General features: G+C 41.5%; 2 protein-coding genes across 3 annotated transcripts in view; one reads left to right on the forward strand and one right to left on the reverse strand.

The window, feature by feature from the left end:
* The window catches only part of sema4gb (sema domain, immunoglobulin domain (Ig), transmembrane domain (TM) and short cytoplasmic domain, (semaphorin) 4Gb), a 43,881-nt gene extending 29,009 nt beyond the window's left edge, over positions 1 to 14,872 (reverse strand). Inside the window, exons 1-2 of the mRNA XM_080470201.1 lie at positions 14,755 to 14,872; positions 8,076 to 8,373 (exon numbers count right to left, since the gene is read on the reverse strand). Coding sequence (XP_080326327.1) covers positions 8,076 to 8,220 — 145 coding nt within the window. The 5' untranslated portion in view covers positions 8,221 to 8,373; positions 14,755 to 14,872. The remainder of the gene's footprint in view (positions 1 to 8,075; positions 8,374 to 14,754) is intronic.
* A 1,588-nt stretch (positions 14,873 to 16,460) lies between these two features.
* On the forward strand, positions 16,461 to 25,160 carry mfsd13a (major facilitator superfamily domain containing 13A). Of its 2 annotated transcripts, XM_080476998.1 has the most exons (10): positions 16,544 to 16,653; positions 17,979 to 18,040; positions 19,038 to 19,303; positions 19,841 to 19,920; positions 20,667 to 21,116; positions 21,233 to 21,353; positions 21,718 to 21,814; positions 22,110 to 22,281; positions 23,403 to 23,596; positions 24,174 to 25,160. In XM_080476998.1, the coding sequence occupies exons 3-10, from the start codon at positions 19,136 to 19,138 to the stop codon at positions 24,419 to 24,421; spliced, it is 1,530 nt and encodes a 509-aa protein (XP_080333124.1). In that variant the 5' UTR covers positions 16,544 to 16,653; positions 17,979 to 18,040; positions 19,038 to 19,135; the 3' UTR covers positions 24,422 to 25,160. The 2 variants fall into 2 exon arrangements, with proteins under 2 accessions (XP_080333123.1, XP_080333124.1); XM_080476997.1 differs by lacking the exon at positions 17,979 to 18,040 and having other exon boundaries at positions 16,461 to 16,653.
* Positions 25,161 to 26,360: the final 1,200 nt, after the last annotated feature.

Genomic DNA, 26,360 nt, shown 5'->3' on the forward strand with positions numbered 1-26,360 from the left:
AATTTGTTTGTTTTTCTCAACATGACCATTGCTTCGAAGCCTTAATTAACAAAAGACCTAAGCAAATCTCGACTGAATGTTCCCCGAAGTTACCATTGCGTATGCCCAGCACACACACTCACAGGCATGAACACACACCTACTGTACCTTGTGGCTCCGAAATCAATGAGGAAAGTCAACAGAGCAGCGAGGTGTGCCAGAAGCCTCTCAGCCTGCTGGCTGGTTTCTATTTACTGCTGTCATCTTGTATATATGTGCATGAGTGTGTATGTGTGTGTGTGTTAATGCAGACCGACTGGTGCGTATGTTCAGAGTACACCGCTCGATGAAAGAACGAGGTCAAACCGACAGCCGCTCAGAAACATCTGTCACTTTTTCCGACATTTCACACTTATTTCACCCATCATCTGCCTCCTGAGAAAGTGAGGAGATGTCTGTCAATGACTCAGACGATCTGAGCGAGTGTGTGTGTGTGTGTGTGTGTGTGTTGTGTGTTTGCCAAGGATGAGTGTGTCTCCACACTGAGCCGTCACAGGTGCTGCAGCCAGAATGTGCGCACTCATGCTCAGGCATATTTGTAATCCTCCATGTGGGGTCCGAGATGATAGTAAATCCCCTCTGCGTGTGTGTGTGTGTGTGTGTGTGTGTGTGTGTGTGTGGTTGTCACATGGTGAGTCCGGTGATGACTGAGTCATGCTAAAAGTCACACACAGACCCACACACACACACACACACACACACACACACACACACACACACACACACACACACACACACACACACACACACACACACACACACACACACACGTGCCACGTGCTCACAATAAGATCTGGGAACCAATGCTGGAAGCAGAAATTGACTTAACTTCTTCAGACAGTGTCAGAGCTGTCAGTTGTTGTCATCTTTCTTTCCATTACGTAAACGTCTATGTATTTCTTTACCAAGCTCATGAATCAGTGCAGGAAACTTTTGAGTTGTGCAATCAAATACACGAAACAGTCTTCATGTAAAAAATGTAATTAAATCAGATGCGACTATATGAGCTGAGTCAGTTATTTTGAATGCCATACCGTCTTCAGTTACAACATCAAAATGCAGAAGTGGACTTCAAACTGAAACTCTTTCATGCTGACTGTTAATGCCAGTATCTGCTAGGTCTGCTAAGTGTTCCTGTCCTAAACTAATAATGGGTAGTTGTGGCAATGTCTACGATTGTTACTTAAATTTGAGGTCTTATGTTGTGCAGTGAGAAGAGATCAAGGACGGCTGATATCACAGACTGCTGATAGTGTCAGAAATTTCACCTACAGCATCTCACTTCACCACACCGACACGGTCGCAACTCCCTGCACTGCATTGCTGCAGGTGGGCATGAGCCTGACGGTGCCGTGTGAAGCTCACAGTAATCAGCCGATTGGACTCACTTACAGCAGGTAGCGACTCGTGTACATGTACCCAGGTATTTACAAGAGCAGTGATATTTCTCCGCGTTTGGGCCTTGCAGTTACACATAAATGCAGCTATGAGTCTCCACAAACAATGATTTCTTAAAACTCCAGCCACAGTGGCAATTTGGAAAAACTCTGTTTGCATCTAAAGAGGGGTAGACGGAGATTTACGTCACAATATGCGATGGAAGCATCGTTGGCGTCATCTGAGTGCGACCCATGTTTACAGTTTGACTGCTGTGATGAAAATGGATACCGTGAAAGCAGTGCTTGTTTTTACGTTTTACATTATATTCTCCTGCCACATTTAGGGAGGAGCTCCGCTTCTTTATCGGTCCAAATAAACGAAGGATGCGCCACTATAGCTGAACAGGAAATAACTTGCCGTGTTGTTTTTCCAGGATTCTGATTGACTATCATGGCCTCATGCTTCTCATTACACTGCCCCCTACAGGTTTGGCATGCTCATAGTAGCTCTTTTTTTAAAAACCCTTGTACGTATAAACATGGCCTCAGCCTGGCTTCACTCCCCATATAAGCCACTCCAGAGCCACAACCAAATGCCGGATCATAAGCTACTGCTGCGTTTTGCCCTCTCCAGTTCATCCTGCATCTGAGTTCCCTGCTCTCCTGCTGAGTGTTGTTTAGTTTTTAGTCCCTAAGTTTGTATCACAGTCGATGTTCTGCCATTTCAGTGTCTGTGTTTTTATGTTTAGTGCTGGTAGTGCCCCAGTTTCAGTTTGATTCAATAGAGAATATCTCAAAGGACAATTTGGTATCTGGAGTGTGTGATTTGTGTCTGTTTCAAGTGCACGGATAATAATATGTAGTGTACTCAACAGGAACAGGATGCAAAAGCTTTCATGTGCAAGTGTATTTTATTGGGTTTTTATGTGTTAGAATGAAAACGTGAAAGCCCAGACCATCATCCCATTAAAAATCTCCGCCATGACGTGAAAATTGCTTTTCACAGACACTTTCCATCCAATCTGCCTGAGATTGATCTATTTTGCAAAGAAGAATGGGCAAAACCTAGATGTGCAAAGCGGGTAGAGACAAACTGCAAAAGACTTGTAGCTGTGATTGCAGCTAAAGAAGATTCTACAAAGTATCGACTCAAGGGAGATGAATAGCTTTGCCCACCACACTTTTCAGTTTATTATTTGAAAAAGAATTTGCTCTGAGCCACTGAAAATGCAGCTTTTTGAGAATGGCTCCCAAGGAGGGACTTTGTGAAGATGCTCTGACTCCGTCATGGAAACAGGCAAAAGCAATGGAAACAGACTTTGTTTTCAGAATGTTCCTATGCAAACGTGAAACTTTTCTGAAATGGGGCCTTAGAGTTGTCAGTGGCGGTGAATCAGCAGTCAATGAATATCACTGACAACTGATGGATCAGATCTGAATCAGCACTAATAGGTATGATAACAAGGTAAAATACAGACTTTTCTTTTCTCAATCCACTTTGAGGAAATGATGCCAATAAGAAAATGAGGTAACCAAAACAAAATATCTCCAGGGTTAAGTGCAACCATGTGTATTTGGATGAATAAACTTTTTTTTTTAATTATATTTTTCACAAACACAAAATTGGCACTATTTATCATAAATCAAACTATCTTTTAGGAATCCCACAAACATAAAAGTGTTGGTGCGTTAGAAGTCATAGTGTTTGCCACTGTCAATTGTTGAAATACCATGTCAACAGTGAGGATTTGACACAAACACAATGCCTATTTTTTAAGAGTTTGTGTCAGAGCCAAAAGTTTCAGCGGAGTCTGTTGAAAAAGAAAGAGTGCAGAATGAAACGAAAGACATCTGAGGCTTTCATCTCGCGGAATAAAGCCAAACGCAACCCCCTACCCACAACCAGCCAAAAGTCACTGTGTTATTTCAGTTCTCACTAGATGCTATTGGTGAATCACCCATGAGATCCACCTGAAGTCGCTCATCAGCGTCATCCACGGAAAACATGATGGAACTCTCTGTGGATTTCAAGGTCCCAATCCTGAAACTTCATCTTCAAGTGACAACAAACACTCCCAGTGAGGTGTAACAACATGATCACATGGCTGAAAGAAAGATTAAACAGCATCAATAAATCCATGCATGGCCAAGCTGCTAATGTTGCTAAATAATCAGTCTCATCTTAGTTTAAAACGCAGTAAATGCAGCTTCTCGAGCTTTTTGGGAAGACAATAACAGACGGTGCAGTGGTAAATTGATGATTGTCTATTCAGCTCTGTAATTAACCCAGGAGATCTTCATCTACAAAAAGACATCAAGCAGAGGATGGGGGTGGGGTGTACGATTGCCTCCATAATAATGGTGCCAAACTACAAGGAATGTGACGACCAAGACTTTTGTTTGCACTTCAGCTTGATGGAGCAGCTCCAGACAGCTTACAATGCATCAATATTTTACAACTTGCTATTACTTCAGGTCTGGTGGCAGAGGCAAGAAACGCCAGGCCGGACACTGTTCAAAACAAAGCCAAGCGGCAACATCAGCCTCTCAGATTAGATATCAAAATAGCCCTGTGAATACTATCCATTTGTCAAACGAAAAATACTTTGTCTCTTTTTGATTTAAAAAAAGAACAACAACTCACTATTGAAACATTTCTAGCTAATAACAAACTATCTTTTGATGGTTGATAATTATTAAATACATTGAAGAAAAATCATGCAAGCATTTTTGACATTGTTTGGGAAGCTTGCACAGCTTTCCTTTATCTTCAATCTGCAAGAAAGCTCAGATTGCACGCATAAGGAGTCACCTGAAGGTACAGAACTTCAATTATTACATTACTCCAAGTGGGCGCATGCCCACTATTTATTTAGGTTTAGGGTTGCAGTTGATCTTTGCGCATTTAGTAACACAGTTGGAAACAGCAGAAATTATACTCCTTGTATTGATGTAAGTTTTCTATGTTCGTTTTATTCATGTCAAGGTAACTGTAGGGGACACACTGATCAAGTCATCAGAGGCAAACAGAAAGATAGAAAATCAAACATGCATTCACACCCTTCAGAAAGTTTGGAATTATTAAGAGGCAAAGTGATCCTTCCAACCTCGATAAAAATGATACACAAATCTCTGTCAACATGTTGAAGCAGTTGCTTGAGGTGAGGCTCTATGTTCACATTGCTTCAGGATTTCTTTCTGCTGAGCACCAACTGTGGAGAGAATTATCTCACTCTTAAGCTCCTGAATGCTCAACTATTTGCACCAGCTACCCATTAAAGATACCATCTGTCACATGTTTATTATCGTAATTATCTTTGTGACTATCACTATAAACAATCCCTATAAAACATTTGATCATTAACGTTAATGGTATGAAGGAAAGTATTGATCCATCTTTGTTAATCAGGGTCTTGGGAGCTGCTGACTATTGGCGGAGGCAGGGCATAACCTGGACAGGTCACCAGTTCGTCCCAAGGCAAACATAGAGAGACAGACAGTTTTAGAGTCACCAACTGAACTCAAATGCGTGTTTTAGTGCTGTAGGAGGAATCTGCAGTACCTGGAGGAAACCCATACAGGCACATTGAGAAAATGCGTAAATGCATTTTGAACCCAGGATGGTCTGACTGTGAGTTAAGGCTGTTAACCACGATACCACCGTACCACCATATGGCCCTATAGGAAAGACGTGCTTGATGCAATTTTAGAAGAAAAACAACAACTCTGCTCCTGCCTCTGCTTGTTTCTCGTTTCGTCTGATCTGCGACAGCTTTTCGGTTGCAAAGGTCCCACATGGATTCCATCTAGGAGTGTATAAGTCATCTGGTGTCATTTTTCTTTCCTAGAAATTTGAGCTCTCTTCTGATACAGCATGTCTTTGTCCTCCCACTCACGCAGGCCACCATGAAAGCATACTGTAAATTAATGCGCGCCCCCTCACCCCTGCGAAGCAACATAAGTCCTCCCACAGAGTCTCCCATAGGTAATGACACCCACATATCATCTTTATGGGAGGGAACCTGCCTCTTCCTTTCTCTGCTGATTTGCATCTCGACTGGGAAGGGACAGAGACAGTAAATGCATGTGTGGAGATTTTACACGGCACTAAATGCACACAGACACAGCACACACTCTGGAGGCTCTACGCAGAGACTGACGAAACGCGCGTTGACACACGTGCACAGTCTGCACTCTCACATGCACTCACACGCCTCCCCTGATGAACTGAAAGTAGGTCAAGGACAACTTTCCACGAGGGCAATGAGAAAAATAAAATCTCTAATGATAGACTGGCTCTATCCTGCAGCAGGGAAAGTGTGCATGAGGAAGATTCAGAGATGTGTAAATAGCAATAAGCGTGACAGCTGTGAAGCGGCTTTCACAACAGAACACAAATTCTTTACAAACACATTATGTGGTGCATAGTCTGATTCCGATAACTTAAAATAGTAATCAGAACAAGGATTTGGAGAAAACAGAAGCTGAAAAAAAAGTCATGGGACATTTGGAATTTGCGCATTTTTAGACCTGCAGTGTCTTCCATAAATATTTCTCTGCAGCGCTGCAAATGAGCACACTGAAGGAAAACTTGGACCCTGAAGGAGGATTACCTCGCACTCAAGTAAAAATAATCAAGGTTGGATTGAGGAAATGCAGCAAGATCAGTAGACGCACGGTGGAGAACATCTCTCCCTCTGATATATTTTCCATCTCTCAGGGATATTGTGGTTCACAGCTTCAAACAACACATCTTCCATCTCCCAAACATCATCTCATCGTGCAATACTCTCAGCAGCTCTTATGACATTGCACCTGAGAGCCGGCTGGCAGTGGAGCCTTGTTATCTCCACCCGTCCGCTAATAATACTCATCCTCAGAGGACCGAAGAGAAGTGCAGAGGGGTGGAGTGGAGGTAAGAGCAGAGCAATCCAAGTCTGCAATTGCTGGAGTTCCCTTCTTGCTGCAACTGCAAATGGCAGCATCTGCCGCAGTGATGTGGCGCGAGGAGAGAGGGAGGGGAAAGGTGTGAGGCAGAGGTGCTAATGATATGTGTAAATATCCACTCTCTGCCAAAATATACCCATTCAGCAATATTTACAGTGTGGACACTAACCAGGCCTTCTGTGCTCAGGCTACTGTGTTCCGAAGGCCTCCTGTCTATTGTTTCATTAAAAGTGTTTGCTGAGCCGTGTGATCTAGGACAGGGCATGAGAGAGGCGATTAATAACTCGGAGCATGAAGGAGCCGTCTTTGGGGCCAACTCCGAAAACTGTGCCACCTCTTTAATGGGGAGAGGAGGAAGTAGGAGCCGGAGCAGCAGCAAATAAGGACAGTGAGGTGAGTTTTTACTGCGCTTTTTTTTTTTATATGTGTTTGCATGGATGTAACTAGAACAGATTATTAAAAATAGGATAGAATTAGAAACAACCACAATTGTACTTTATACTACCTGAGTACATTTTAGTAGTACTTTTATTTAACTGAAAAACTGTTTTTTCAAAGTCTTTTCTTACACAAGTATCACAAGTACTTTAAATTCAGTAAAGAATGAGAGTGTATTTGCCAAGTTTGTCAGAAACTCTTACAATTAAATTGTCATGTATTTCCTCTACTTTTTCTATGATGCTTTGTTTGGTGTAAAATGAGACATTTGATCCCTTAAAACCTCCCCAATGAGATACAGAGATATAGCTCTGCCCTAATAGCACACAATGCACGAGTCATGTAAATGATCGAACTAAACAAGACAACTTCATCAAATACCCTTATAAGCTTCTTTACATGATTTATAACAGAGGAAATGAATTATCAGTAACAAATCCATGTGAACTAGTCAACACACACAAACAATACAACAAAGCAAAGCAGTGACTTTCAACGATTATGAGAAAGAAGGTGGATATTATCTTTCAACAGAATCCTAAAAATAGATGCTGCTTCAAAAGGATTAATGTTGTCAGAATGGTTGAAACCAGCAGTGGAAGTCCCTCTTGGACCAAAAGTAAAAAACACTTGTTATCACTGACAGGTCAAATTGTTCATAAATTAACAACACTGAGTTATTTGGGCTGTTATTATCCTCTAGAACCATGAACTGCAGTGTGAGAGTGTGAATGACGGATGGGTGAATGGGTCTTATCATTTAAAAGTGCTTTCATTAATATTGATGTGAACAACTAAGTTGAGGCCCAGTTTCAAGTTTTGAATAGAGGTTTCATAATGAAAATTCCCTTCCGCTCTCTCTACTGAGCAGTTCAAACCATGTCAACCTGGCCTCTCTAGTGTCATCTCGAAATTGTTCAACCTCAGCTGTCCCTCACTCCTAATAAAAAATAACTGCTTGTTCACCTCTGCCTCTCCAGCTCGGCCTCCTGTCTCTCAGGCAGACCCACTGTCTCCAAACCACACATCAAAGCAGGCCTCACGACTAATTTGTACTCGTTCCTTCTCCTGCTGCTGTCCCTCTGTCACACATCGACCTTGATACTTGTCTCCACCTTGAAACCTGCCCGAACTCTGTTCTTGGCCTCTTCAGTTCTCTGAAGGGTCTATCCCACATATTTGAACTCAACTACCTTCACCACCTCCGCCCTTAATATTCATGAGCTCTCATTTCATTTATTTTCCTGCTTTATCATCCCCACGATTCCTCACCTTTAGAGAAGACTGTTGTTCTGGGAGTGACATCCAGGTCCAGCGATGGGCTGAAAGGGAAGGCCCACATCTGCGACAGCCTGCTGAGGAGCATCAGGAGCAGCGACAGGAAGAGGAACGGCTGAACTGATGTCTGATCGCCCATGTTTAACACGCTGACCTGGGTCAGAGCACCGTCTCGCTTGCACTCAATTCGTTGTGGACAGAAAATGTGTGTAAATGGTGTATCCTCTCCTCTGGAGCAGCAGAAAGCGGATGCAGGCTCTTCAATTATCTTCCAGCTGAGAGCACTGTGAGCCTTCGGCAGAGGAAGAGAAAAACAATTTGTATTACCAAAACAGAAGTGACACAACATGAACAACTACAAGCCGCTGCCTTAAAATGAAACCAGGGTTTAGTCAGTTCGAAGCACAGTCTTTGTCATAATTGTGTCATAATCAAAATCTTCGAAATGTGACAAAACAAACATCAATTTTTCTGGGTGATCACTGCAAATAATACCAGCTGCCACAGTATACATGGTTTGTTTGTGACAGTCGAGTGAAGTCCTTTATTCATCACACACAACAGTTATACACAGTATAAATGTGCAGTGAAATACTCCGCAGCAAAACAACAGGATAGAGTAAGAACAATTTAAAAAATTACATTTTGAACACAAATAGACAAAATAGCACACAATATGAATATATTAATAATGTTAAATAAAATTAAGGCACACGAAAGATAAATGATAGATAAATATAGGATGAATGAAAAATTTAGTATTTCTACAGCGTGACAAGTTTCAGGATATCTACTGTATGTTGATCTTAGACTGTGTACCCAACAAAATGACTTAAGTACCATTCTTGAATAAATATACTTAAGCATTTTTTCAGTAATCCTGGGAGGACTGTGGGATTATTTTAATGGGAGGTGACCAGCAGGCATCTTAAGCCCCTTTTACAAAGCAATGTTTTCAAGTGAAAACACAAAACTTTCATTGCATTTTGAGGGTCCGCTTACATGACGACGCTGCTCTGAGCCACTGAAAACAAAACATTTTGAAAATGGCTCCCAAGGTGGAACCTTTCGAAAATAACCGTCTCAATAACAATCACAACAATGTAATGGCATATCCTCCTGGGAGTTGGGAGTTTTATAGTTGACAGTCACTGTAATAACAATCCAACTTTGTCATCTGCCCATACAAATGTCTGAGTACTCACATTGGTAATGTTTACAGCGTATTCTTGTCTGCACCTGTGTGTGTGCTTTTGTTTCAAAAAAACCCAAACAGCACTCACTAGTGGCCCACTGGCCCTAGGTGAATACCACATCGTTTTTAGCGTTTCTGCCATTTCCATGTAAATGTGAACGTTTTCTGAAACGAAAACGGAAAAACAACCCCCTTTGACTTGAAATGTTGTCATGTAAACATGGCTTTAATCAGACGCCTCAACCAAAGGAACTGGCCTTGGTTTGTGGCCTTGTCGTGGTCGAGAGATCTTCAGAGCTTTTCTGTTGGGAGTAAAAAGCACCTGGTGGGATCAATGAGGGAGGAAAGATTTGGAGTGAAGACCCACTGAAACGTGTCTCAAAATACACCATGTGACAGGAACTTGAATGATTGTGTATCTTATACATACTAGCGTGATTTAGACCGACCAGGAGCCACATCTAGGAGGGTTCACAACCAAGCTCCTATTGGCCGGGTGGCCTGTGTTGTTGGGTTTTTCTCCTTAAAAGTGCCTTGGGATGACTGTGTTGTATTTTGCGCAATGTAAATAAAATTGACTGGAATTGTTTGTCCCTGATGGGCCGAGCCCAAACAAGCTTGACCTTGAGATGGAAAGACAAAAAGGAGCTATCTGACATTGTAGGCCACTTCACCAGACACCGACTCTTGAATATTTTTCACCTCTATAGTTAAAAAACAAAAGAACTGAAAAAAGTGTCAATTCATTCATTCATTTTCTTCCGCTTATCCGTTTCCAGGTCGCGGGGGTGACAGTCTGAGCACTATCACCCAGATCACATCGCACCATTTAAGAACCTTCCTGCAGGTGGTGAGCCCACGGGAAGGTGGCGCCCGGCGTGGGACACAAACCAACTACCCTGAGATTGTGAGTCTCATGCTCTACCAACTGAGCTAGCCGGGGGACAAAAAAAGTGTCAATAAAAAATAATAATTTCATGACATCCCCATTGTAAATAATAAATGGGATAGTCACCCAATGTCTCTTATGTTTAACAAATACATCCGCAATAACCTGTGTAAAACTCACTGATATGCATGACCACTCTCTGATTACAGCCAATTAGATTATCAAAAAGAGAAGGTGCTGTTACATGAAAGGCCATTTAAAAAGTTTGGAAGTTAAATAATGTCCTCCTGTGACAAGATATTTGCAACACGCAACTCTGTCTCGTAATTAGCTGTTTGCACACTGAAGCAGCATGATGGATAATCTGGAGATTAGGCTGTGTGCCACCGGCAAAATCTCCGGCTGGCTGCCCGCACCCTGGCTCTGCCACCGATCAAAGGGTCGGCACTGTGAATCCCGCCTTGCTGCGCAGCGGCACCAGAGAATTCCAATCCTAATCTCTGCCGCTGTCACTGCTAATGACTCGCAGAATGAAGCACGATGAGGCCAACGACCCCTCTGTTCGCAGCTCGGGTGATCGGATCCGAAACTAACCTGCCGGTGGTGAGATGAGGAAGAGTTTGCATCGCGCGTGTGCTTCAATGACAGAGTGAAGTTGTAATCTATCTATTCATTATTCATTCATAGTGTTAAATATTACTTTGACAAACTTCTTTTAAGACATGTGAAAAAGTTTTTTTTAAGTATCACGTTTTATTGAATATTAACAAATACATAGTATTAACCTGTCTAACTATACTATACATAACTGTAGAATACACATGAAGGGTAAATGAACTTTACTTATAAAGGATGTTTTCACCTCTTCACTATTCTCAAGTCGACACAAAAGTTAACTGAGTTTAAGGTGTTGGAGTCTAACCTAACTAAAGGTTTAATATTGAGCTTTTATTGCAGTGTAGTAATCATATAAAGAGACAACCACTCACATTCAAACATATATAAGCAATTCTAGAGTCTCCAGGAAACATCAACATGATTTAAAAACTACTACGTGGAATATCTGTAGTGTTAAATATATATCTGAATGAGTGCAGACCCCTTCAATCCATATGGATATCACTCAGCATCACAACTTAAAATCAATCACACATGACATCCATTTTTACTGTATCATTTCCTATATCTATTGGAGGTTTATATCCTGTTTGTTGTCTCCATATGGAAATGAGGGATATGCTCCAAAATTCTGGCAACCTTCACTTTCATCTGACTCCACACTTCCGTACTTTGAACTTTGTGAACTTTTAAGTCGTCAAACCCAAATGACGCACACACATATTTTGGTAAGTTTCCACACGGTTCTTTTTCCATCCACGAAAACTTCCCCACATGTACATTCGAGCTCATCCAGTCCTGCAAACGGACTTTGACGTGTAAAGTCAGGGCACGTTGCCTTTGACACTGCAGGAGAGAGCAGCGGTGCAACACGGGTCTGGTTTCATCACTCCTCCAAACGTTTCGAGCCGTTCCAGACCCACAAAATCTGGCAAGATGCAGATCAGCAGCGACAGCAGCAGCGGACAGATGCCAGTAAACAGCCCTGCGTCGTGTTTCCATCATATACTGCCCTCACGTAACACACAGCAAACACACCATTGTCTGGCTGCGTGTGTGCTGTCGGCGATGACAACATGGTGTTGCCAGACTCACGAGAGCAGGTAACTCCAAGAGGGAAAGGTAAACACATCTGCCCTGGCATCGAAACAAAGAGTGCGTCACGCACGATGGCACACAAGAACATTTGAACAAAACAAGCGGACGGTGATCACAACACCTCGGTTTGTCCCTGTTGATCGATCCATAGAACTAAGCAGGCCTATTAGAGACAGTTCAGTCTCATTTCAATCACTGTGCCTCTTTGGTGTTTTGTCCACATCCACCATGCTGAAATAAAATCATTATATGTCTTCAGATATATGAAAAGTTCAAGGCGCCGCAGAATGAATCGCAAAATAATCAGTGTAACATTTCTGCAAAGAGATCAATAACACAGATGAGCTTCTCATCAATGTATGCCACTTAAAATGCTGAGCACTCCACCGTACCATTGATTCGGTTTTTTACAGGGTTATGCATTATATGCTACATGTCGCGCTCTTTATGACATTTGTCATTTTAAAAAAAAGCTTTTTCGTCTCATTGCAAACCACTGAAAATTGGCATGCGGCCGAAGCATAAATGAGATTACTTGTGCAATAAACTGAGTGGGTTCAAACCCATGAGCCAATTTCAGAGTGATGTGGCTATAAATATAAATAATGTGCTTTTACACTCAAAATATATATACCGGCTATGGACCAACTGTTGTTTTCATACAAGTGCCATTACATATAAAAAGTTTTGATGAGTTACTGAGACTCATATGGGTTAATATACAGTGGGTTCAATATTCAACAGAGTGATCTTCTTCCTTGTACTTTAATTCAAACCATGTCCAACATCGTGTTTTCTGAGAACAAATCAAGAGATGAAGAAGGAAACATTCCTAGTTCACTGCTTTTAACCATTTTAATAAAAATATAGTTAAAAATGCATCCTCGCATCATTATACATATATACTAATGCATGTAGTCCTAAATGCATGTTATAAGATTTCAGCCAAAGTCTGGGAATATGCATTGCTATAGAATCTATAGATTAAGTTATTTAGAATTATACAAATCCATCCAAAATCCCACTAAATCAGCTCAACATAACATGAAATGAAATAGTTTTCCACGTAACTTACGGAACTCTTAGAGAATTGCCTCATGTTATGAGATATAATAAAAGGTGTTTCGTATTGAACGTTTGAATGTGCATATAAATATACGTATACTAAAAAAAAAAAAGACATTCTTTCAATAATACAAGATGGCATCCAGAAATTGACTGGTGTTTTCTAATGAATGATTTGGAGCATTGGTCACTCCTTTTATGCTTTAAGAAGGACTTAGAGAAGAAGTGGGCAATTAATTCTGTAATTCAAATTGTGAAATTACCAGACAGCAAAAAGTACGTCCACAATCCTGACCAATGTACAATGGAAAAATATTGCTGCTTCTTAATGCATACTGATTTTTTTTTTCAGCCCTTTTCTCATTTGTGGTCCATGAACTGTATAATTCCCAAGATTGGAAAGTAGTTTACAGCCAATTCAAATTTAAAATGAAACTTTGACGCGGTAGAAGCAACCAGTTTTGGAAAACTCCTCTGACTTCTGTGTGTTCACATGATTTATGGCTCAGGTAAAGCCCCAACAGGTCATCAGTCCACCAAGGGGCAAACAGTGACTCAGACAATCGCCACCACTCAAACCTTCTTTTTGGGAAATATTAACAACTTTCCTGCTCTATGGGTAATTTACAAAGATTGCATCATTTTGTTTAAAATAAGAGACGTTTGAGACACCTAATTTATTTTTCCCCTTTTCACCACAGAAAAGAAACATGTTATCTGCTGTGACCAGACATAGTTTTAATCACTTAATTTCATGGTTGAATCTTCTGTGTGAATGCTGCAGTCATACAAACAGCCCAGCTGCCAAAGCTCATTCAAGTCAAAAGACATTTGGATCATTTTCAGTGTATTTTGGATCATTACAATTTACAGTGTGATTATGAAGCCACACCATTCATTTAAAATGTCATAACAGCGATAGTTCTATATTTAAAATCAATGCAACTTGAAACCATTCTATAGCTACAGTTACTGTATTGTTGAATACACTATTATTACAATTAATAATGTTTTTCTTTTCAAACTGTTGTGTGTCTACCAAAGAAATATCCCTGGCAAAAGCCTGAGGAAAAAAATCTTCTGAATGGAATACTTAACATACACACTCAGACTGCAAGAAACAAAACTGCAAAAAAATTGGAGGAAATGGATTGTACATAAGGATTGATAAGGACAGTACACTAACAGAGCAATGTATAAATCTGTCTTTAAGGCAAGGAATATGAAAGTGTTTCATAAGTGGCTTTGGTTCTTTGGTTTGTATATGAAAAAACAGTTCAGTGGTGGGGGAAAAAACAACTATTATGACTGTGTAGAGTTTACATTAAGACAAGCCATGATATTCGAGCTAGGGTTAATCTCTCTGCGAGGCGGGAGTAATCACTATCCAGCTCAAATACAAATGTACCTGCGCTTCTCCCAAAAGTAACAGAAACATTTAAGAAATATTACGCATTATTAAAGCTTCATTCAACATTTGTTTTCACACACAAAAACAAACAAACAAGCAGAAATATAAGAGACTTTTAAGTTTCTCAAACACGGATGTTTGTAACAGCGGTGTAAAACCCCGTGTCCAGCCAGCGGACGGTGCGCTCTGGCCGGGAGGACAGCCACCCGTGTGCACCTGTCCGATGCGGTCCGGACTGCAGCGCCGCACCGGCAGAGCGCGCGCCGCGCATAGTCACCTTCACCTCCGTGCGCGTTTATTTACACAGCGGGGAGGTAAAAAGTGGAAGAAACGCAAAGACGTGGCTCCCAGGGGCGCTGATGGTCGAAAGATGCTTATTAAAACAGAAAGGACATACTCATCTTGTGGTTTTCCTGGTAGAAAATCCTTTAATAAATCCTCCGAGCTCCTCTCCTCTCCGCGACGAAACTACAGTCTACCGGCTGCTGCTGCTGCTTCTGCTGCAGTTACCCAGTACTCCACCAAGGCTCCCCCACCCCTACACACACACCCACACACACACACACACGCACACGCACACACGGAGACGCGCGCACGCACATCATTGGATTCTTGCGTCACATTACATGACTTTTTTTTATTTTCAATTTCGATCCTTTAACATTTCATTTTGAACAACTTTAACATTTGATCACACATTTCAAGGAAGTAGTTTTTTCTCATTGACAAAGAAAAATAGCGAGTAAAAGGTTTGAAACGTATTTTAAGGAATAATAAGTAGGATGGGTGACCCAAAAAAGGAGAAATGAAAGAAGAAGTAGCGGATTCATTGTTATAATTTGCTCATTGTTGAACTATAACGCAAACAACCCTTTTTTATTTAAAAAAATTAACAATGTCACTCAGAATACAGAACATAATAAGTGTGAGTTGTGCAGGTTGCAAAAACTGTACAGCTTTCACATTTAATGTCAAAGCGTCTAACAAGCAGACATGTGATCCCTTTTTTGAAAATTGTGAAATGAGATTTTGTGCAAAACCATAAATTAATGAATAAATAGTTGCAATCTATATATAAATAAAGGGTTATAAATAGCTTTATGGTTTTTTTTTTCAGAATTTGTTATGATTTTCAATTGGTTCGCATGCTGCCATTTGTTACAATAAACTTGGCAGCAGTGGGGGGGGGGGGCATTTTGATCAGAGGAGTCATATACTAAGTGAAATCATTCGATTTCATCTGTGTTTTCTGATTAAATACGTTTGAAATGTTTTGAATAGTACTTTATGAGAAACCTTGTGAATTCATCATGTGATACTGTGTTATAATCTTACTTTAAGGGATCATTTCGTCCTGCTGTTTTTTCCACTGTTACACTCAGTAATGTGTATTGTTGAAGCTCTGTATGTGCCAAGTGTCACTTCTATCCAGGTTATCCGTGACTGACCTCTGCTGGATGAAGGCTTGAAAAACCAAAATGCCAATCTTGTTGATAGTCACTCTGTTCACTTTGCTATAGGTTAAGACTACTGGGAGACACTCCCCTATGGAATTACATACAAAGATTGAGCTCTCCTTTAAACTCTATTCTCTCTGTCCCTGTTCTCTCTCATACAGGATCTCTGACAGAAAAACAGGAAGTTTATGATCCGAATCTCAGGTCTACAGCAAGTGGATTAGCTGCCATCTGATGAAAATGTATTTGATTGTTCCACCCTGTCCTTTCCTTTGCTCTTTTTATCCCCCAATTCCAATGGGAACAGCAGGAATTCTCTCCCTCTGAATCTGGTGATGCGGAAATGATCCTCCTCTGAGTCTGGTTCTGGGTCATGTTCTTAATTAATTTTCATGCTTGCTCATTTTTGGGTTGTTTATTTTCTGGAATGGTGCTTTGAGGTGAATTTGTCGTTTTTGGCGCTATATAAATTAAACTGAACAGAAACACGTGACTGTCATGCCGCCTTCCTTGAATCGTGACTGCAATTCATGTTGTGGCCGCCGGGGGTATTGCAGTTCAGGCTTTGGCCGCCGATGGCGCTGCAGTTTATGTAGCGGCCACAGAGGGCACTGCAGTTTATGTTGTGGCCGCACGGGAGCGCTGTACCGCGTCTTCGTTAACCCTCCGCACTGAAAGGCTCGCTCGGATCGTCGCGGCTCTGACTAGCCGGGCTGTGGTTACCATGACGTGGTCAGTCTGGTGTTGAAACACGGCTGTTCACCGACCGGAGGCGGACAACAAGTTGGACCCCGAGCGAGCCCGTCACGTCTGTTTTCTCCACACCTTTTGTTTAACCGGTACGTGACAACCGTTGTGCTTCTTTCGTGACTTCACGTGAAGCTGCACGTTAGTCTGGTTTATTCACCAGTTTAAAGCGTCGATGTTGTTAAACCGCAAACCGCTAATGCTAGCGGTTCACGGGGCTAGCTTGTGCTAATACAATAACGGCGGACCGTCAATTAAGCCGTCAAACCGACTGGTTTAGTCTTTGTCTAGTCGATTGGGAGTAAGTTCGCTCCATTTTCAATGTTTTTACTGAGGTAACTAGCTGGTAACCATTGAGGAGAAGTCACATGCTAGTGTTTTTTAGGAACTGTTTTTAGCATCTTTCCGTCAAATCACTGTTAAATCTGATTTAAAATCACTCTTTATCTGACATTTAACTCCTCTAGCTTGTTGTATAATGCCCACGCTTGTTTAACTAGCTCTGACTTGGTCATACTCGTTTAGAACTTTAGATTTACCAGAGCCATTCAGAAGTTTATTAACCAGTCATGTGTGCAACAAGTGATTTAGTTTGATTGTAAATGGATCCATATATTGTATCTGATCAGTTTTGAATCTTAGAAAAATACCACAACAATGGGAACATATGTTGTGTCTCCCAAAGTTGACTTACCAGTTTTGAACTTTGATTTTCAGGCAGGTCCAGCTCGTGTCAAGATACCATTAGAAATAAAAGTGATCTGGACTGAGTATAGTTGGAGACATACTGCAGAAATATTTCCAAAAGGCTTTACATGGGCAAGTACAGTCTAATACTGGGGAGTCAAACACATTATAGTTCAGGGGCTCACTCACATACAGTCTAATTTCATCTTGAGTGGGCTGGACCGGTAAAATAGTGACTAAATAATCCTTTTAAACTTTCCTTTTTATGGCACAGAATATATGTGATGAAACTACTGACATGACTAGATTTATTTAGATTTTGTGTCTGTAGATTCATTAACAATGAATGCAATGAGTTTGTGCTTCTACTGTTTTAACTTCATATTTCAATGTCTAATAGTTTTTAAATATTACTGTGTGTTTTGCCGGTACTGAGAAGCTGGGGAGCCTTGTCTGGTATTCAACGGTGGCACTGATGAAGTTCTGGGCCTTTAACCAGTAGTATATAGTCAAAAAAGGTTATTGGTTTCATGTAATAATTTTTTATTAATGGTTATAACATGTACACATAACAAATCTATTCAACAAGGATTGTCATAAATGGGTCAAACAAAGAGTGCAAGCATGACCCAACCACCTGTATGCTTCTTTCTTTCTTAGAGTTGGACGAAACTATGAGTAAACATAACAGTCTAAATCTGTATATCTCACCCAAGAACCTGCTCCACAGGTGGAAACACCTGCGGCTCAAAGGATTTGAATTGATGTCTCACTCTCTTACCTGCTGTTTTGGTAAGATACATGCTTGTTAAAGATGAGATATCCCCCCTCCAGTTCAGAGATATCATGCTTCACTGCTAAGATCTGATAGAGCCGGGGTTTACAAGCTTTTTGTTTCATTCTCAAGCGACCTCCTTGTTACGGTTTGTCATTTCGGTGAGATGAATTAAATAATTTATTTTATTTCGAACATGTATCAAAAAAAATTTAACAATTTGTACATACAAAAGAAAGAAAGTAAAAAAAAAATAAACATACAGCCAATACATAACAAAACACAGCACATTGTTCGAAAAAGGACATGTTTTTAAAGAGATCTTTGTGGAATGACACTCTGAAACAAAATCTAAACACATAGTTCTGACTAAATAACCACATTGCAGCAGCATTTTAAGAAGATGTTTGAAGTTCCTGAGCAGTCAGGACACGTTTAAGCTTGTGGTCGTCAGGTGTTCTTTAAAGGCAATTCTTTGTGTCAGAAAGCATTTGGGACTCGAGGGAGGGAAGTGAAGCGTCGGATTCACAACACGTCACGTGTGTGCACGGCAGTGGTTGTTGAGCCACGATTGAGAAGCACTGACTTAAAGGTGAGAGCAGCAGGCTTGTGAGGTTGCGGTTTAAATGCCACTGAGGGTTGCATAAGAAATGACATCCGGCATGAAGGTTGTGCCAAGTCAAATATCATGTCATGAAGGTGACGCTGAGCAGTCACAGTTCAGTCCTGCATGGCACTCCGTAAGCGTGGCGACACTTGAGATCAGATGACTGGTTTTATTGCTTGCAGGCAGAAAAGTGGGGCTTTTTTTTTCACCTCTTATGAGGGCCATGAGGGGAGTGGCCATAAAAAGAAAAAGAAAATTACACACTACTTTAACCACTCGTGTGTGGGTGAGAAATTAAAGGACAAAAGGTCCTCACGAACCAATTATTATGAAAGCATAACTCCGAGATCATTTTCGTTATAACCTTCTGTTTACTGAATGCATCCCTTTGCTCGGTGTTTTCCCAGGCTGACAGGATGAGGTGGTGACCCCGGGTCCGCCAGGCCGTGAGATGAGTGCAGCTCGGCGCGGAGAAACGACGGAGCAGAGAGACTGAGAGAGAAGAATGGGAAGGAGCGTCTGGGGCTTCTGGCAAGGCGTGGTCTCTACTGCAGTGCTGTACGGCTCCTTGGCTCTGTTTACCTCCATCCTCCACAATGTGTTCCTGCTGTACTACGTGGAGACATTTGTGTCTGTATACAAGATTGATAAAGTCTCCTTCTGGATTGGGGAGGTGAGTGTGAAGAAGTTTTGGACTGTCAGCCAACCTCAGCTACAACATGCTGAAAGTTTGCAGTTGTCTGGGTTTTTCCTGCTTGGCAGATTGATGATAATGAGCATGTTGAGATGTATCCATTTGTGTGTCTGAGAGAAAATAGACATTTGCTTAACCAGACATTCTTGAAATGGAGTCTGGGGTTAAAAGTGATCGAGATTCTGCTTTGACGTTGTCAGAATCAGGTTCGCCCTCGGAAAAATAACAACATGTTTTCTACATTCGAGAGCAGACCTGGCAAACAACTTAGTGGTTTTATTTTAAGGGCTCCTGCTTTTCTATGTCGGTGTCTTCACTGAAACATCAGTTTTAAAATGTTGAATCTATTTGCAGCAGGAAGGGCATCCTGGGTGTATCAGTCTACAGTACAAGTGGCAAAGCATTGCTGCGGAGCAGTAGACGTAGATGGCTCACAATTAACTGAACATCTATGTAGAAACGGTACTAACTTCCCTATGATAAGCTGTCGTCATTCTCTATTCACTGATTCCACAGACGGTCTTCCTCATCTGGAACAGCCTGAATGACCCTCTCTTCGGCTGGCTGAGTGACCGCGCCTTCCTCAGCTCTCCTCAGTAAGAGCCTCCCTCGTTCACCTTCCATTGCACAGAAAACACGATGGACAATATTTACTGGAAAACCAAAGAAATGTTTGTAGATAATCACAATCTCTACCACCTCAGTGTGTGTGCAGCTTCACAGGGTGTCCCTTTTAAATAAAAACTCAAACTGACAGTAGCAGCATGATAAGTTGCTAAAATGGTCAGTCAGTTCTAAAATATGCCCCCACTTTGCATTTGTCCTAGAAATACATAAAGCAAATTCAGTCTTGACTTTTGTCTTTTAACGTGTTGAGTTATGGCCTCTTTTAGTAAAGATAAAGTAAGAATATTTAACTTGTGAGCCTTTGTTTGGGTCAAAACAATGTATTGTAGTTTCAATTTCAGGTTTTTGCCAGGAGGAAGACCACATTTTACTTACTGTATAACATGACGGAAAAGTGTAAATAATAACAAAAACTCATTAGAAAAGCAAGTGTATGCTACACGTGACAAGCAGAAAGTTCATCAAGTCCTCTGCACAAAGTATCACTGGATCATTTACACAGTATTATCATTGACTATCTCAGTAAGTGCCAGTATACTATGACATTTTGGACAGTTTTTTATGTCTTTCTAAAGGCTTCCTAATGTTTTAGAGTCTTTTATGTGCAGTTGCTGATCGAAGTATCACCTGCCTCCAGTCCCGTTAGAGAACGGGCTCCGTTTCAACGGGACTGGCTGCGGATTTTTCCTCAATGTGTTCTTCGCCTCCCTTCCAGGACTGGGTCTCCGATCACGTCTCCTGAAGTGGTGCTGAAGCGCCTGAAGGCTCTGTCCACCAATGGCCCACTCTTCTCCCTCTCCTTCCTGGCCTTCTGGGTGGCGTGGGCCAGGCCGGGCCTGCAGTTCCTGCTGTGCCTGTGTCTGTACGACGGCTTCCTCACCATGGTGGACCTGCACCACAGCGCGCTGCTGGCCGACCTCGCCGTGTCGGCCGCAGACCGCACGCGCCTCAACTTTCACTGTTCGGTGTTCAGCGCCCTGGGCTCCCTCTCAGTGTTCCTGTCCTACTCTTTCTGGGATAAGGAGGATTTCTATTCCTTCCGTGTCTTCTGTGTGACCCTGGCAGCCTTTTCCATCGTTGGCTTTTTTGTAGTTTCTCGGCTGCTCCAGCGGCGTTTTACAAAGGAAGCCCGTTCAAAACAAGATGAGGCATCAGCACTTAAAGAGTAAGAACCTTTTAAAGAGTTAAAAAAAAAAAAAAAACTCCAGTTGATTTTTTTTTTTTTTTTTGTCCTTGTCTCACTCCGTTGATTTTTATTTTATTTTATTTCTTTTTTTCCAGGCTGAGTGTCGGCCACGCTCCGCTTACCCACCCAGAAAAACCTGTCACTATTGGACAGTATCTCAAGCAGCTCTCCAAACAGAAGAATTTCCTGTGGTTCGTGTCGATGAACCTGATCCAGGTAACACTCCTTCGCCACTTAAAGGCATTTTAACCCTCAAGGTGCAAGATTAGTGTGATCTATTTTAAGCGGTATGAGGAGCCGTCGGCCCAAACGCCACATTAGTGAGTCCTCCCAAAATTCCTTGTGCATTTTTCACACGATCGCCTTCTTTGATATTAGTCTTGTTTGTGTTGAAAATGTCATGCGCTCAAGACTAACTCAGTGTGTTATAAGCCAGCTCCGTCGCTAAAAGTTTAATGTGTAATTTTCACACAAACTGGTCGCAGTCTGTGACACTCTTCATTTGACAAGTAAAGGAGATTTCATTCGTTGCCATTTCCGTTTTGTAAAATCTTTTGCCAAACGTCTGCTCTCATTGCAGGTGTTCCACTGCCATTTCAACAGCAACTTCTTCCCTCTGTTCCTGGAGCATCTCTTGTCCGATCAAATCTCTGCCTCCACAGGTTCAATCTTACTTGGTAAGATCCGTTGAGGCGGCACTGAAAAGTTCACACAACCTCTTCTTCATCTTTCCAGACCAATGCTGTGAACACTTTTAAGTTAAATCAGCCATTTTTGTTTGGTTTCATTTTACCCTGGCTGTGACTTCTTTGAAAGCATGTGATTGCATCCACATGATTTTACAGTTTAAATTCCATTGTGTTCCGTTTCCGTTGCACTTTATTGGCTTTCCACTTCCTTTCTGTCACATTATGATTTCCCCTGCTGTTGAAGTTTTGGTTTAATCCACATGTGCTTCTGCTCCCCACACAGGGATCTCTTACATTGCCCCTCACCTGAACAACTTGTATTTCCTGACTCTGTGCCAACGATACGGAGTTTACCAGGTTATCCGCTGGCTCTTTATGGTCAAGCTGGGACTTAGTGTGGCTATGCTGCTAGCAGGGGCTGACCACATTTATCTGCTCTGCATCTTCATTGCTAGGTATGGCCGTGCACACGCGTCCTCACACGCACCACAGGTCCCACATGTGACCGACTTTCCTTTTTGCTTGCTTTGTTTTGTCCATAAAGTTTTATTATTTTGAAAACACACAAGAGCGGAGTCACTCTCGGGAAGGCGTTCCCATCACGACATGTTCAGGGCTGTTAAGATGTTTGTGACGTGATGAAAATAATGGGAATACAGGTGACTTTAGTTGATTCGGTCCGTGTCACCAATAAATGTGACTTTCTGTGGTCGTTGTGTGTAAAGAATAAGAAGACTGTATGTTTTACACTTTGTCTCGTAGGTCTCAATATGTGCGCCTGCTTGTTAAAACTGCTCCATGTGGATTGTTTTTTTTTGTTTTTTTTTCTTTAAACTCCAGAAGAACAGCTTGTTTTAAGCCAATGAAGGAAGGTGGTTAATGTGCGGCGTGGAACCTTGACTTCTTACTTTGTCGTTTTACTGTACACCTTGGTCAGTAGTGTAGAAAACCTTATTTTTAAATTAATTCGTTTCATTAATTAATTTAATTCATTTCATTCATTGAGCTGAAAACTTTAAAGGAAGCGATTGTGTTACTTTTTCTATTGCTCCCAATTCAAGGCACTTTTACAGAGAAAAAGCAACAGTGGAAAGAGAAAACCCCCTTTTAATAGGAAGAAATCTGCAGACTCGGAGTTGACTTGAAATGACAACTAAAACAGCTCTGTATAACATTCATTCTTCAAATTTACTTTGAAGGAAACAGTACAGCTATGAAGTAACAATGACAGTTTCCACCTTAAGTTCAGCTGAAGAGTCGCTGCCTCGAGTCATTGACTTAAAAAAACAAACTGTTGTGGTTATGTGCCAACAAGTCATTATTTTTGATCATTATTTTCAGTCATGGTCTGTTTCTATGAGATTGGAGTATTTTAATGTCATTCGGCTCATCACCGCCAACCCCTAATCTTCTCGTTCTCTCAGATCATCACACTCGGTTCTAAAGTAGAACATTTGTCTCTAGACTTCCATTCATTATCGCCTCCTCTGGCATTGTGTGTGTCCTCCTGCCATGCAGATCATATTTCGCCTTGTGTGTTTCCTGGCAAGTGAAACCCGACCTCTGTACCTTCCAGTAACCGTGTGTTTACCGAGGGAACCTGCAAGCTGCTCAAGCTGGTGGTTTCCGACCTGGTCGACGAGGACTTTGTGGTGAACCGTCGTCCGCAGGCGGCCTCGGCACTCCTCTTCGGGATGGTCGCCCTGCTGACCAAACCGGGCCAGACGTTCGCGCCGCTCATCGGCACGTGGCTGCTTTGTGTTTACACAGGTACACGTTAAACCTCAGCCTGATGGTGCCCATTTCAAGGACCAGAAATAACGTTGGTTCTAAATTTTCCACACTCGAATCAAATCAACTGAAATAAATACACGTCTCATGGCTGGTTGTACAGTAATTCACGACAGTACAGATTTGTTTTGAAGTCGTTTGCAGATTATAAATATTGAGGTTTTTCTTATTTTGAGACTCGTATCAGAGCAAATGCCTCTATTACATTTTTTTTTTTTAAATTATCTCAGTCTAAAGGAAAAAGAATAATCTTTTCATGTGTGTGACTTCTTTTGTTACAACTCATGTGAAAAGAAATTCTTGATTCAGTCACATAGTAGAATCATCAACCAAACAACTTGATTTCTGATTAAACCTGAGCTGTAACTTTTACAGCTTGAATTGAATTTCACGCAAAATTTTCTATTTTACTTATTTTTATTTTCGGGAGACGCACCAATACAACCAAGTTATATTACTCCATCCTGCACATACTAATATTTCTGAGAATGTCATTTATTGCCGGCTCCCAGGAGACCTTCATTTATTTTTTTCCTTCTCATGTTCAATCCCTCAGGTTATGATATTTTCGAGAGGCAGCCTGCGAGAGACGACACCGTGGTGTCCGACGCCGCCGCGAGCTCAGGAACTCCGCCTCTACGCCTGGGCTGTTTCTACATGTTGGTGTTCGTGCCTATCACCTGTGCCCTGCTCCAGCTGGCTGCCTGGTCCCGCTTCACGCTCCACGGCCGCAAACTGCAAGGGATCAAGACCCTCCGGCAGGGGGCCCAGCCCGGCCACCTCATCGATGTCAAGGCCATATGAACCAAAACTGCAGAAACACTTTTAAATAAGCAGTTTTACAATCTCTCTCTCTCTCTCCTCAGCAGCATCAGACTTCTGGGAAACTTATTCACAACTTGTAATAATATGTAGAGTAAAAAAATGTGCAGCGGGCTCACTGGTCCCACTAGGAATGTATAAATTTGCCTTATTTTTTATATCCAGCTATATTTATATTAAAGTTGACCAAACGATAATACCAATCAGTCCTTTTGGATGAAGGTGGACCAAGGGAAACACTTTTTCACAGTGTGGGCCAAAGATGAGGCGATTTTCAGTGTAGAGCACAGCCTGACGTCACTTGTTGCTTAGCAATCTGCCTCCAGCGTCCGTCTGGAAAGAGGATTTGTTTACAACAGAATGACAGTTCTGCTTTCTAATTTTATTGACAAGATGAAGAAACTAAGACTGCATTGTGTTCTGAGTGCCATTTCTACTGCATGAAGCCGGTTCAGTTGTCTACGTTCACCAGACTGCCAGCTTGATGTCAGACATTTTGTAATTTGTCCGGTGTTACTGTTTTTGCACAAAACTGCCATTTGTTCATTGTACTTCTAACGCTTGGATTTTGATGTACTTTGTGAACTCTAATGAAGAAGTCTGAAATTAGAACGTGATGTTGGTAGCCATGGTGTCGGTTCGCTTTTGTAATTTTTCAAATTATTACAAAGAATGTGAGTATTTGCCACAAATAAACCTCATTAATGTTTTGGATCAACTCAACTCTGCTGTGTCAAAGTCGTTTTTATATGTAAATCACATCAGGGAAAACAGTCACATATTCCCACCTCTTTGAGAGAGAATTCATCTGATACAAATGTGTTTTGGTACTGTGGATGATTTGATTTTGCTGCAAATGTACTTTTGTCCATAACACTGGATCTAATGGATGTATCGGAGAGCATGGAACCGGCATCACTGAAAAGAACAGAAGAACAGAAGGTGGATTTATAGACTCATTATTATCTGCAATGCATCTTATTTCACTGGGAGAGACTTTCCATAACTACCTTAAAAATACACTGTAATCAGTTATTTAGTGTTCTGTTAGTATGCTACCATAGATAGATGAAGTCGATGTTTGAAATGGCTTTAATACTATATGATGCTTGGTTTACATTTTGAACTAGTCGAGGAATTAGCCAATCAGAGGTGTGGGAATTCTTGTTTATACAGTATTATAAATATCTGTGGACCACAAACGGAACCACGGTCATTGAGAACAATTAATTTCCCAAACAATCTAATTCAGAAGATAGAGGTTCCTTCCAACCACCACAGACCAAAGCAAGACGACTACTCTAGAAAACCGGAACTCAACACGTACAATTCTTAGTAAAGACGGAAAACTTTGGGAGGGCACACTGCTGTCGACTCGATGCGCATGCGTGTGCCAGATAGCCTCATTAATGCCCTGAAATAACAACTTAAATGTATTAAATATTAATTAAATATCGTCACCCTTGACTGTTGTTAACCTCTCGTGACATCCTCAATATTTGAAGCAGGAAAAACTTTACAATTCCAGTTTAATGCTGAAAAAAAAAAAAAGAAACTCCCATCATGCACCGCGCGTTCACATCGCTAACATTTGTCAAGCTTAAATTTACGTTTAAAAACCGATTCATGAAATAAGACGCGGATATACCTATAGGGTTTTCTACAAAGTTGTGACAGTGACGTAATTATTTACGTTAGTGTGAAACGGTACACCGTTGCTGAAGTACGTATGTAGGAGAATCAGTCTCCTCGGTCGGCGGGCGTATTATCAGTACACTCATGTTTCTCTTCAGATCGTATAAATCTTTCGCCTTTTACTAAAGATTTCCGTGGAGAGGAACAATATGAGTTCTAGTTAATTTTTTGATGCCCTGCCTCGTGCGGGGCTTCCTCTGCTGTTCAATAAAAACTCTAGTATAGC

Source organism: Lipophrys pholis (genome assembly GCF_963383615.2).
Source record: "Lipophrys pholis genome assembly, chromosome: 1".
Lineage (NCBI taxonomy): Eukaryota > Metazoa > Chordata > Actinopteri > Blenniiformes > Blenniidae > Lipophrys > Lipophrys pholis.